General features: G+C 44.4%; 1 protein-coding gene across 3 annotated transcripts in view; it reads right to left on the bottom strand.

Moving 5' to 3' along the window:
• ANGEL2 (angel homolog 2) overlaps nt 1-14,397 on the bottom strand; it is a 30,959-nt gene that overhangs the window by 3,007 nt on the left and 13,555 nt on the right. For 2 of the 3 annotated variants that reach the window (XM_073553367.1, XM_073553365.1), the window contains 4 exons: nt 11,388-11,605; nt 9,801-9,870; nt 4,778-5,199; nt 3,837-3,960 (listed from right to left, as the gene is read on the bottom strand). In XM_073553367.1, the coding sequence (XP_073409468.1) occupies nt 3,837-3,960; nt 4,778-5,199; nt 9,801-9,870; nt 11,388-11,605 (834 nt within the window). The remainder of the gene's footprint in view (nt 1-3,836; nt 3,961-4,777; nt 5,200-9,800; nt 9,871-11,387; nt 11,606-14,397) is intronic. The other variant, XM_073553366.1, reaches the window with a different exon arrangement.

Raw genomic sequence — 14,397 nt, 5'->3', positions numbered from 1 at the left:
AGTCTGCGCATGTGCTGCGTCCGGAGGCCATTTTCCTGCAGCCCACCGGTATGAAAAGGATGGAAAGTGCTGGGACTCACGACATATTCTGAAAGCCTGGAGCCTGCATTGGTCGCGCACAGCTGAACACCCCCTCATCCCAGCCCTGGGCCCGCAGCATCGCCCCACTCCTGCTGCTGCCAGCTTCCTGCAGCAGCGACTCTGCTTCCTCTGAACCCGCAGCCGCCAGATGTATGACGCCCTTCGTATCTGCGCATATCAAAATGCCACGGTCAGCGATTGTCAGTGGCATTTTACTGGTTAACAGCCATGAGTGGATCTCGGAACCACCTAAGGCTGTTAGAGGCACATGTGCGGTGAAAGATGAGGGCTCAGCATGCGAGCCCTCATCAAAAGCAAGGACTCGGTCGTTGGTTGTGATGGGGTTAAGTTACAGGGATTGACCAAGATTAGAAAAGCATGAATTAAAAAAAAAAAAAAAAAAATTATAACAGTGCCACCTCCGTCCATTACTTTTACCTGGTACTGCAAGTCAGTTTCATAGAACTGAATAGGGCAAAGCTGAAATACTCTACACTACCTGTAAACCAATTTTTCGAAGAAAGCACTATGTTTTTCTAGAGGACCCTTTAAGGGTAACTTGTAAAACAATAGTACCGAAACAAGAGATTACAAGTGACTAGAAATATGCCCGATGCTATCGCATCGGGAGTGTGGTGAAATTAACGCCGCGTCGTTACCGCGCATGCGCTGGTAGGGCGCGCAGTTGTGGCTGTTACTGCGCACGCGTGGGAATAGCGGTGACGTGAATGTCACTTGCACAGGCGCAGTTGGTGGCCTTGCTGTTACTGTGCCTGCGTGCGAATAGCGGAGACGTGTACACTCCCTAACAGAAGTTATGTAAATAAAAACTTATAACCTGACGTTAAATTCATCCATTGGTTCTATAAATTATTCTTTTGAAAGCTGAAACCCTCCGAAATATGGTTTAGGTTAAGAAATTAAATTGGCATCAATGCAGAAATATTGATCATTTAATGGACACAAAATGGTCAGATTTTGGCAAGACATAAGTTTTGTCGCCTGGTCGTATAATGCACCCAATCCTAGTTTACATCCTCACCTATGCTCAGTAAATGATCGGTTAATTAGTGGGTGTGTATAAAAAGAAACCCAGCACCCCAGACCTTCACTTGAGCTGCAACTTGAGCTCTGACAACATGCCAAAAATCCACCTTGCGACCAAAGCCTGAATTATCAAGAGGCTGAAGACCAGATCCACTGCAGAGGTGGCGGGCACCTTTAATGTGTCTCAGCATCAAGTATAAAGAATTTAAAAAAGATTTGAAGAGACTGGAGATGTGTTTGACAAGCCCAGGTCCGACAGACCCCGCAAGACAACTGTTCAGCAGGAACGTTTGTTGGTTAGAAAATCCAAAGCAAGCCACTCTTCCACTGCAGCAGAGCTCCAACAGGCCTGGTCACCTCAAGTACCTGTGTCAACTAGAACAGTTTGTAGGATTCTGTCTCGAAATGGCCTCCATGGTTGAATCAGTGCCCAGAAGCCAGCACTAAACAAAACGCAAATAAAAAAAAGTGTGGCATTTGCAAAGTCCCACAGCCTGCTCAACAGATGGAGGCTGGAAAAGTGGCAGAAGGTGGATTTCTCTGATGAATCTTCAGTAGAATTACACCACAGCCACCGCAAATACTGCAGGAGACCTACTGGAGCTCATATGGATCCAATATACACCTAGAAAACAGTTAAATTTGGTGGTGGAAAGATCATGGTCTGGGGTTACATTCAGTATGGGGGTGTGCAAAACATTTGCAAGGTGGAAGGCAATATCAATAGCCTAAAATATCAAGAAGTATTAGCTACCTCTTATATTTCAAATCATAAAAGGGGTCAAATTCTGCAGCAGGATGGTGCTCCATCTCATACATCCATCTCTACAACAAAGTTCCTCCAGGCAAAAAAGATCAAGGTGCTCAAAGACTGGCCAGCCCAGTCACCAGACATGAACATCATTGAGCATGTTTGGGGTAGGATGAAAGAGGAAGCTTGTAAAACAAAACCAAAGAATCTAGATGAACTCTGGGAGGCACGTAAGACTGCATTCTGTGCTATTCCTGATGACTTCATTAACAAATTGTATGAATCATTGTTGAAACGCATGGATGCAGTCCTTCAAGCTCATGGAAGTCACACAAAATATTAAATATGACTAATAGCACCACAACTTCATTCACCAATGTTATGCAACCTATATTTTAAGTTAATTATTTGATTGAATATCACATTACTTTCTGTGGCCGACAAAACTTTTGTCTTGCCAAAATCTGACCATTCTGAGTCCATAAAATGATCAATATTTCTGCATTGATGCCAATTTATTTTCTTAACCTAAACCACAATTCGGAGGGCTTCAGCTTTCAAAAGAATAATTTATACAACCAATGGATGAATTTAACGTCAGGTTATAAGCTTTTAATTACATAACATGGATAAGCGACAGAACTTCCGTCAGGGAGTGTAGGTCACTTGCGCAGGCACAGTTCGTGGCCACGCAGTAACAGCATCGAGAATAGCAGTGACATGTATGTCACAGGGCACAGCACGTTATGAATACAGGAATACTATGTGAGACACCCACCTGGCGGATCCTGGGTGGCATGGGGGGTGTGTGTGTGTGTGTGTGTGTGTGTGTGTGTGTGTGTGTGTGTGTGTGGAACACACACTGCCCCCTGGTGTAGAGGCGGCAGAAGTGGGTGGGACCATGTCCCTGCAGCCTCCCACCTTCTCCAGCAGTCCCTACTGTGGCACGCTTCTGACTGACAATCCCGTCAGACACTTTCCTCCTAGTCGTGCAGTGGGTAAGAGCCGGGCAGGGTGGCAGCGGCGCCTGGCAGTTTGCAGTGTATGGAAAACGCTGAGGGGGAGGGCGCTGCTCCTACTGGGATGATTACAGCAGAACTGACATGAGCTGGAGGCTGGGCTGCTGATGAGCTCACCCACAGCCCTGGAGTCTTACACTGGCATGCATGCCAACGTGCAGATATCAGTATGGAAACCTGCTAGACCACCATGAGGAGAGTAGTCAGGGTTCTCTGCAGAGGATTCCTGCTTTCCTGCTTTTTTGCTGCAGCATAATACATTAAAGGGGTACTCTAATTTGACTATCTATATATGTAGCGTGGGAATAGCGGAGACGTGTATGTCACTTGCACAGGCGCAAGTGACACTGCCGTGCTGCCTTATGTGATTCGAGGACAGCAGCCGGAAGTCCCAACTGGCGGTATATTAGTCAAATTGGAGTACCCCTTTAATGTCTGATGTGCTATCTGTGTATGGAGATTCAGGACTGATGTGGCAGTCAGAGGAAAGGTGGAGTTTTTGTCACTGGCAATTTAAGGATTAAAATGGATAACATTGCAAAGTACTTGTTAAAACACAGAACTTTAATAAAAAGTCCCCTCTAGTCTCAAAACCAGAGGGATGTCTACATTTTACTGATAACTGCTCATTTCCTAGGTTACGGGCCACCTCTGCAGTTTATCACAAGGTAGCCGGTCTCATAGGCAAGAAGCACAGTGATCACCAGCTTTGCTTTAGAACTTGGAAGCGCTGTGTTGGGCCAGATTCAGTGCCCCCTCCTCCCCTGTGAATTTAGAGTGCAAGAATATAAAAATTAGAGATGGTATTGGCTATTTTGAGGCAAGAAAAAAAAATAAAAAAAGATAATGGCTTCCTTAAACCGATCTGAAAACGCAGGATTCGTAATATGCGACCAGAGAGAATGTGGATTAGCCAGGCGTCATCTGCCGCATGGTACCTGGCTGCTTCTGATCCTTTTCCGGAGATTCGTACACGCATTTCTGGTTGATGCCCAGGCTCCTCGGCCATATTGGGATAGACAAAATCCTTTGTCCTTTGGAGTACTTCTCTTGGCCGGACACCTGCAGGAAATGATTGCAGCAGTTTTACCTTCTTTTTTGTGATGAAAAAAGTGAGATTATAAACTTACTCTGCTGTTAGTTTTGGGTAACTTCTACAAGCCCCTGGAGCGAGGTTTCTTTGTTCATCGCTACTTCAACAAATGGCAGAATCCGATGGCAGAATCCGATGGACTGAAAGGAGGATTTAAAGGGGTGGTCCACTACTCGGACAACCTCTTCTGAATCAATTTGCCCCCAGTAAAATAATAATTAAGCTCTCCAGCATCGGCTCTTTTAGGGCTCACTTGACATTTTATGTCACGCAATCCCTGTGGCCTATCAGCGCAGGATTCATTGGTGGACAATTCAAAAAAAAAAAAAATCTGGAAAAAGTGAGAGAACAGCTGCAGCACTCACTTCTTTCGAATGTCAATTACATCCATAGGAGAGCAGAGTGAATCCAGCGCCGAGTTTCAAGAGACAGTGCTGACATCTCTGGTGCCGTTCCGGCCGAGAGTATAGGTGCAATTATTTTACTGACAAAGGGATTCAGAAGGGGTAGTCCGAGTATTGGACAACCCCCTTTAAACCTTGCTTGGTCTTCTGCCATCAACCACAAACGACTGGAAATACCATCTCTTACACAACGGTATCCGTGGCGCTACCTCTGATTAGCCAACTTGGTGCGGCAACAATGACGCTACACTCGGCAGGCTAATTCTAAAATGAGAGCAGCGGATTTTGGCAGGTAAGAGGCAGCGCTCCTGCTCCCGTGCCGCAGTCATAGACCAGTGTCACCAACTCTCGAGGGGTTTATGATGGATGGGTTGATTCTTACCTTCCCGATGGTCATCCCCTCATAGTGAAGTCTCCCTTCCTTTATAAATCGATGCAGTGGTGACCCCGGCACAGAGTTAAAATCACCACATAAGACAATGGGGCAGAAGCCCCCATCCTGAATTTGGGCAATCTCCTTTATCTCCGCCAGGAGAATAGCCAACTGGGTAAGCTTGATGTCCCCCCTCCTGGGGTTGTACAAGAGGTGGGTGTTGGCCACACAGATCATCGGGACGTTTCTTCTCTGGGCTTTAGGTTGTAACATCAGCACCAAACCGATGTTGTCTCGATCTAGAAGGGCGATGTGTTTTCGGAAATATTCCACCGGCTTCACTAGACGTAGCTTAAATCTATTGGATTTGAAGCAAATGGCGCAACCGTCGGGTTTACTTCCAGTGCGGGCCTTGTATACGCACACGTACCCTGCAACACAGGAATAGTCAGAACAGAACATTATAAATACAGACAAAGGAATATAATAATAACAATAACAGTCCTGAAGCATTTACCCTGCACAATGCACATTTATACAGCACAGTCTGCAGACTATACACCGCTTCTTAAGGGCATGTCACACTAAGAGATATCGCTAGCAATATCGCTATAACTAGTGACGTTATAGCGATATTGCTAGCGATATCGCTGTGTCTGATACTTACCTACAACCCGCTCCCCCGCTGGTTATCGCTGATCGCGCGAGAACAGGCTGGACAGTTTCGCTTCCTGCTGTGACGACGAGCGACGCGTGGAGCCGGGCGGGAGGACGCAGGATCGCCTGGTGTGACAGGTAAGTAGCGACCCCCGTCCCCAGCGATGTCGCTGGTGAGATCTGCCTGTGTGGCAGCTCACTAGCGACCACTTAGCGATGCACCAGCGATCCTGACCGCGTCATATCGCTGGTCGGGATCGCTGGTACATCGCTAAGTGTGACAGTACCCTTAGGGTCTAAAGGAAAATCAAAGCAGAACGTGTCATCAGAAAGTTCCCCATTGTTTACTTCATGTACAGGCATTTTACTTGCACGGGGGGGGGTCTGGGTCACAAGACTTCCACAGATGGCGTAATAGACCCCAAACAGTGTGCAACACAGCAGACAAAAACACACAGTCCTCCCCCAATCTGCAGGCGCTTATACAGGTTCAAAGTTTAGTTACTTTTATTGTTTGGATCATTTTTTATCCATGTTAAAAAAATGCAAATATCCTCTTCGAAGAGGACATGGACTTTAAAGCCCCCTATAGGAAGCAGCAATACTACAAGTCAATATTGATCCTTTAGGGAATTCGTCACCTCATTTTTCCGATATGAGATGCGGCCACCGCCATCAGGGGCTTATTTACGGCATTCTGTAATGCTGTAGATATCTTTCAGGTTACATCGGGGGTTAAGAAAAAAAGAGTTATATTATACTCACCCGGGGGTCTGGTCCAGTCCGATGGGTGTCGCAGACCGGTTCGGCGCCTCCTATCCTCTAGTGATGACATTCTCCTCCTTACTTCTGCCGCGCCTCCTGCGCAGGCGTACTATATCTGTCCGGACCGGACCCCCGGGTGAGTATAATCTAACTCGTTTTTCTTATCTTCCAGGTTACATCAGGGGCTTATCTACAGCATTACAGAAGCCCCTGATGGCGGTGGCCGCATCTCATAGGGAAAAAATGAGGTGACAGATTCCCCTTAATGAGTCTTGCCACATGAGTTCAGATAAAAGCCAAACCAGAATCTCAGTTTGCAGACAGGTGTTTCGGGTTGTTTGCTCCTCTTCAGTGCAAAGCAGAAGAACTGATTTGTCTCTCCTAGTTGAGAATACCAAGTTGGAAAACATCCCGAAACGCGTATTTAAATAGATGGCATTACAGTTCCAGTGCCCTCTGAAGAGACTATTTGCATATTAATTCATACCTATGCTGACCAGGTACTCCCCCAGAAGGAAAAACTTACCCCCTAAGACCGTAAGTTAGAAAAACAGAGCGCCTAATACTGCAATTTTAACAAAGCATATTGAGAGAAAAAGTTGAGTCAATGCTTTTATCAAAAATTGTATACATTTATTTTAATCAAATGCTAGACATACATATGATTAAAAAGGTAAACTAGAGCAGACAGTAATATAAATACAAGCAACAGTGCAGTTTAGTGATGACAAAATCAAAAAAAGTACACCATGAGTGACAGGCACATAATACCAGAGCACAGAGGGCAGGTAAAAATAGGATTCTGATACGCTGTCATAAATCCCACCAAGATGTATGTATATAGATCAATTGTATTACATGTAAATCAATGGTAAGAGGGGACTAGAGTTACGGATATGGTAAACTCCTAAAATGTGCCAGCATTAATGCATAAAGGAGTCATCAATCCCCAATAAACCGAAACGTACCTCGGGGATTGAGTCTCTGGGCACACGCCAGGCACAATGATGGGTAATGATTAACTTTTGTCACCCTTATTCGCTGTCTCTCATTGGGTTAATAATGGTGGATGGTATATAGAGACCTGTTAAATAGTGGCCACGGAACAGGCATATCTATTGGGGGTTGCCTTTTAAATATTAGATAAGACACACTTGAAAAGGAAAGGTTCTTTCCCAAATTTATACAACGATTTACACTTCTATTTTAAAAATGAAGAGGGTTATGAGAATTAAAAATAACGGTCTGCTCTTTAAGCTCCAGAAATAGCACCACCGTTGTCTATGGCCACATCTGGTATTACACTTTTACTATATTCAAGTAAATACATTTGAGCTGCAGTACAAGGGCTCACTCATAAGTCAGTTTTTCTCTTACGAGTGCTATCTGTGTTTTTTCCACTGATAGCACTTGCACCTATGAGGACCGAGTGCTTCACGCAACATTGCGAAGACATGTCAGATATTGAGCCGAGTGTCAGATCAAAATTGGCAATGACACGGATTAAAAAACAAAAAAAAAAAACCTCATACTGGCGAAACGTGGACATGGCACTCATAATTAGGGATGAGCTTTGGATAAGAGCTTATCCGAATAGCTATAGCGCTTACCGGAACCCGGATACCTGGAGCGCTCCCGATGATCAGCTGTTCGGTGCTTCAGCTGCATGTGTCACAGCTGTGTGACGGTATCTGGGTTCTAGTAAGCGCTATAGCTATTCGGATAAGCCCTTATCCAAAGCTATTCACTCTTCCCTACTCATAGTAATATTTTTGGTACTGACCCCAGGCCTTTCTTAAAGGGATCCCCGGTATGGAAGTCAGGGCAAATGCCTTCAAATGCTCTGGTACTGACCCCAGGCTCTCTTAAAGGGATCTCCTATACGGAAGTTAGGGCAAATCCCTCAGCGCTCTGATTCTGACCCCAGGGTTCTATTAAAGGGATCATTGGTATGGAAGTCGGGGCAAATCCATCCAGCGCTCTGGTTTTGATCCCAGGCTCTCTTAAAGGGATCCCCGGTATGGAAGTCAGGGCAAATCCACTCAGCACTCTGGTTCTGATGCCAGGCTGACGGGATGATGTGGGATATTAGGGGTAGTAGTCCGGTGGCTCTGGCTGACGGGATGATGTGGGATATTCGGGGTAATAATAATAATAATTTTATTTCTATAGCACTGACATATTCCGCAGCACTTTACATTATAGAGGGGACTTGTACAGACAATAGATATGACAGCATACCAATAAACACAAAGATCAAAACAGATACCAAGAGGAATGAGGGCCCTGCTCTCAAGCTTACAATCTATAAGGGGAGACACGAAAGGTGGGTGGTAACAATTGCTTTTATTGTTTTTATGGTTTGGACCTTCCCTAGTGTAAGAATCGGGTGTTCCTGTTGCGGCATGAACCAGTTAACAGTCTAAATATGTAACAGTACAGACACAGAGGGCTATTAACTGCAAAAAGCATGTGAGAACATGATGCGAGGAACCTGGTTATAGTAAAAAATTTAGAAATGAACCACACAGGGATAGATTAGGTTAATGCGTTGAGGCAATAGGCCAGTCTGAACTAATGAGTTTTTAAGGCACGCTTAAAACTGTGGGGTTTGGGGATTAAATCGTACTAGCCTAGGTAGTGCATTCCAAAGAATTGGCGCGGCTCATGAAAAGTCTTGGAGACGGGAGTGGGAGGTTCTGATTAATGAGGATGTTAACCTCAGGTCATTAGCAGAACGGAGGGCGAAGGGTAGGGTGGTAGGCTGAGACGAGGGAGGAGATGTAGGGTGGTGCTGAGCCATAGAGGCCTTTGTGGGTGAGGGTAATAAGTTTATACTGAATTCTGGAGTGGATGGGTAGCCAGTGGCACAAGGTAGCGGCATCAGTATATAGGGGTAGTAGTCTGGCGGCTGTGACGGGATGATGTGTCATATTAGGGGTAGTAGTCCGGTGGCTTTGACGGGACGATGTGAGATATTAGGGGTAGTAGTCCGGTGGCTCTGGCTGACGGGATGATGTGGGATATTATAGTGAATGTGGCTATGCGGAGTGGGCGGGGCTCTACACTTAGATAGAATCATTATAATTTGTTATAACTAACCGTAGTTAGGCTAGCTTCACATTAGCGTTTTTTAGCGCTGTGCTTCGTACGCAATAGAAACGCATGCAAAAAACGCACCATGCCTTTGCGTTTTTTAGGCACATGCGGTTTAACCAGTTTCTAGCCATGTTAACTCTTAAAATGCATGCGATTTCATAGACTGTAATGTGTTATTTTTGTGCATTCCGTGCGAAAGCGTTTTTTTTACGCCATTTGGCGGACCAAAAAATGCAACAGGTTGCGTCAGGCGCGCCTAGGCGCACACTACAAAAGATGCATGTGCACGAAAACGCATACGAACGCGTTGAAACGCTAGACCATGCGCCAGCCATGTTAAACATAGGGGCGCATGATGCGCTGTGCTAAAAAACGCTAATGTAAAACCAGCCTTATTAGTTATTTATTACATATCGCATAAGTTTTTTTGGGTCTAAAACCATTCTGAAAAAAAACAAACAAAAAAAAAAAAAAAAAAACAACTCCAGCCAGAAGAAGGAGAGCTACTTACCAAGGGCTTCCAGAGTGGGCTTGATCTGTTCTTGATAGTGATCTTCTTGAACCTCTTGTAAACAAAGAATCTAAAACAAAAGAAAGCAGCACAATGTGAACAGGCTTTATGGTACAAAAAGTACCCAGCAAAAATTTAGACTTTTTAAAGTAATGACTATGTGGGCGTGTGTGATGTTTTTCAAAACCTTACATAAGTGCAAGAAAACGCAAAAAAGGATGGACCAGCTTTAAAAAACTTCTCAAAGTGCTCCATGATGTGCACATAACCCTATACTGAACTGACCGCTGCCTGCGCAGCTGGAGTCCACAAATGCTAATGATCTAATGACACTAATTAGTGAGATTTTTAGGACAAGGTCCATAATGACGTCACCACTGCACCGTCCCATGCGGGAAGAAGCCGAGCGCTGGACTCCTCCAGGTCCGGCAGTCCCATGGGTTCAATGGGCGCGTTTCAGGGTTCCGTGCTCGAGATCGGAGGGGGCTGCAAGGTAGAAATTAGCTGCTGGATTGCTGAGAATTTTTAAAATGATGGGAATAACTCTAAATCAACTACAACTACTATTACAGCCTGAGATTGTCGTGGCATGCTGGGAGTTGTAGTTTGTAAGGAATTAGAAACTCACAAGTCGTGGGTTGGAGACTACTGCATGTATGTATCTGTCCATTTCAAAACATCTTTGGATCTGAGTGCAGTATGATCCCAGAAGTACCATAATTGCAGTCCCAGATGTACTGTAATCCCAGAGGAACTACAACTACAATCCCATGTAATCACAAAAATTGCCCAATAATCACAAAATCCCAATAAGGGTAATATACCACCAATAATCCATATAACTTTATGGTAACCAAGAAAATATAAGAAATCTGGAACCACACAATGGTATATAGTTATAAAAAACACAACTTTATTGACATAAAACACACAATTACAAAACGTGAAACGCGCGTCGGGGCAGAAGGGACGTCCAGGTATCCCCACCAGCTGACACTTTATTTACCATTATCGCTCACCCTTCCTGCGGTTAGCACCGTTTAGGAGATGAAATATCAGAAGGAATTGCTACATTTGGCTATTCTATTTATTTATGTCGGTCACAGAAAATAATATCGATGGTCATTACATTACCTTATTGGCTGTGTTTCTAGTTCCCTCATTATTTATCACATATGGGCATATTATATGGGTGTGCTAAAATGTCGATGACAATATGCAATAGTGGGAATTTCCCATGGAGTGTTTTAGTCCCTTTACCTATTGTTTGACACCTTTCTTTTGTAATTGTGTGTTTTATGTCAATAAAGATGTGGTTTTTATAACTATATACCATTGTGTGGTACCAGATTTCTTACATTTTCTTGGTTACCATAAAGTGAACTACAATCCCAGAGGTAATGTAATCCCAGAGGTACAGTAATCCCAGTCCCATAATACCAAGTCTAGATGGGTAAACCAAAGTATAATAATCCAGATAAGGGTCCGGATCTGGGGACCTTCTCTATTAATTCAGTATAAAAGGATTTCAAGTGGGTTTTCTATCCCAGACAAGAGCTTCAAAAAGGTAACGGTCCTGGTACTTACATCGGCGTTCATCTCCTGCAGCTCTCGCAGGATGTTCGGGAGCCGGTAATTCCAGAATAAGTATGGCCGCCGGCAGTGGCTGTACAGACTAGAGTTGTCCTCCAGCAGGTCCTGGGATAAGATGTTATAAGACATCACCGTGAAGTCGAACGTCTCTTCACTAGATCCGTCCTGGGAATGATGGCCGAAGTCCTCCCATCTTCTCTTCACTATGGCTGCTGAACAGGACAGGCAGACAGGGTCACTATGCCGCCCGCAGGCACATCTGGCGCCACACACAATCTGATGTCAGTCCAAGGCCAGAACTCAACCTCGTCCTTTGTTTTATCGTGTGTAATTTTAACCCTTGAAGGGGTCAGACTATTTTTTTTTTTTTTTTTTTAGTGAAGCACTGATTAAAAATAATAAATGGAGGTATCCTCAACTTTCAGTGCCCCCCCGCAGATCCGGTGGTCAGATGACCAGAACAGCGTGGCAATGGATGTTTCTCCTCTATTCACCTGCAGTGCTGCAACATCCGAATGGGACAGTATCTCCTTCCAGAGACCTCAGGGGTGACCTGCATTGGATCCGCGGAGGCGCTGGAAGGTGACCATGTCTCCATTTATTAATAGACAGTGGTGGAAATAAGTATTTGATCCCTTGCTGATTTTGTAAGTTTGCCCACTGACAAAGACATGAACAGTCTATAATGTTAAGGGTAGGTTAATTTTAACATTGAGAGATAGAATATCAAAAATAAAGTCCAGAATATCACATTGCATAAATTAAATAAATTTATTTACATTTTGCAGTGAGAAATAAGTATTTGATCCCCTACCAACCATTAAGAGTTCTGGCTCCTACAGACCAGCTGGACGCTCCTAATCAACTCGTTACCTGCATTAAAGACAGCTGTCTTACATAGTCATCTTTATAAAAGACTCCTGTCCACAGACTCAATTAATCAGTCAGACTATAACCTCTACTGTACAACATGGGCAAGACCAAAGAGCTTTATAAGGATGTCAGGGACAAGATCATAGACTGCACAAAGCTGGAATGGGCTACAAAACCATAAGTCAGACGCTGGGTGAGAAGGAGTTAACTGTTGGTGCAATAGTAAGAAAATGGAAGATATACAAAATGAGTGTCAATTGACATCGATCTGGGGCACCATGCAAAATCTCACCTCGTGGGGTATCCTTGATCATGAGGAAGATGAGAGACCAGCCTAAAACTACATGGGGGAATTTGTTAATGATCTCAAGACAATTGGGACCACAGTAACCAAGAAAATCATTGGTAACATTACGCCGTAAAGGTTTAAAATCCTGCAGTGCCCACAAGGTCCCCCTGTTCAAGAAGGCACATGTGCAGGCCCATCTGAAGATTGCCAATGAACACCTGGATGATTCTGTGAGTGATTGGGAGAAGGTGCTGTGGTGAGATGAAACAAAAATTGAGCTCTTCAGCATTAACTCAACTCACTGTCTTTGGGGAACGAGGAATGCTGCCTATGACCCAGAGAACACCGTCCCCACTGTCAAGCATGGAGGTGGAAACATTGTATTTTGGGGGGTTCTCTTCTAAGGGCACAGGACTAATTCACCGCATCAACAGGAGAATGGATGGAGCCATGTACCATAAAATCCTGAGGGACAACCTCCTTCCCTCCGCCTGGACATTAAAAACGGGTTGTGGCTGGGTCTTCTAGTAAGACAATGACCCAAAATATACAGCCAAGGCCACAAAGGAGTGGCTCAAAAAGAAGCACATTAAGGTCATGGAGTGGCCTAGTCAGTCTCCAGACCTTAATCCCATAGAAAACTTATGGAGGTAGTAGAAGCTCCGAGTTGCCAAGCGACAGCCTCAAAATCTTAATAACTTAGAGATGATCTGCAAAGAGGAGTGGAGCAAAATTCCTCCTGACATGTGCGCAAACCTCATCATCAACTACAAAAATCGTCTGACTGCTGTGCTTGCCAACAAGGGTTTTTCCACCAAGAATGAAGTCTTGTTCGCCAGAGGGATCAAATACTTATTTCTCACTGCAAAATGCAAAAATTGATATTTATACAATGTGATTTTCTGGATTTTAGTTTTGATATTCTATCTATCAATGTTAAAATTAACCTACCCTTAACATTATAGACTGTTCATGTCTTTGTCAGTGGGCAAACTTACAAAATCAGCAAGTGAGGATCAAATACTTATTTTCCCCCTCTGTAGGATGTATAAAAAAAAAAAATAAAAAAAAATTTAACAAAATACTGGCGGCCAACCCCTGAGTTTTTAACTCAGCCTATCATTGGGTTTCAGGATGCTGTAAATAAGTCTTCTTATGGGAAGTTAACTAACGAAGACAATCCCTGCCCATAAGTTGTATTTCAGCATTTAAACCCTCCTCTAAGAGCTAGAATGAAGAGGAACTCTGCATGGGGCAGCCATTAGCGATGAGTGAACGTGCTGGGATAATGTGTTATTATGCTCGTGCGCTAACCGAGTGTTTTCGGTGTGTTTCAAAGATATGTTGGAGTTCCCGCGGCAGAATATTTCAGAATTCTATTGTACTGTTGGATCCCCCAGGACCGTCAGGTTGTCAGCGACATCTTTAGAAAGATCAGTGATCTCTTTGTTAGCAGCTTTCCGTTCTGGCCAATATAAGGGGGTCCTCTTTGACGCACACCCTGACTGCGGCCCCCCATAAGCTGATTATGAAGGCACTAGCTGTCCCTCTGTAACCTCTACATGGGAAGTGGTCGCCCCTTACATGAATTGGGTCATCATTCAAAAACACTTTAAGATTAGCAATGGTTTAACTGCAGGGACTCCATCCGTTCTGAGAACAGGGACTTGTCGGAAAGCTGGGTGGTCCCACATGTGTGCCACCACTTTATTCATCGTTTCTGAAACTGCTGGTAAATCTGAGCACTGTGCTCGGACATTTCAGCCATTTCTGGTAGTTCCATTGAGACTGTATAGAATGGCGCACAAGTAAGGCGACCGATCCAGCGTGATGGGGACTTCA

Source organism: Dendrobates tinctorius, unplaced genomic scaffold (genome assembly GCF_039654945.1).
Source record: "Dendrobates tinctorius isolate UK_male_01 unplaced genomic scaffold, ASM3965494v1 ptg000201l, whole genome shotgun sequence".
In the NCBI taxonomy this organism is placed as follows: Eukaryota; Metazoa; Chordata; class Amphibia; order Anura; family Dendrobatidae; genus Dendrobates; species Dendrobates tinctorius.
Note: the sequence above shows the minus strand (reverse complement) of the source record. Positions and strands in the feature narration are given on the sequence as shown.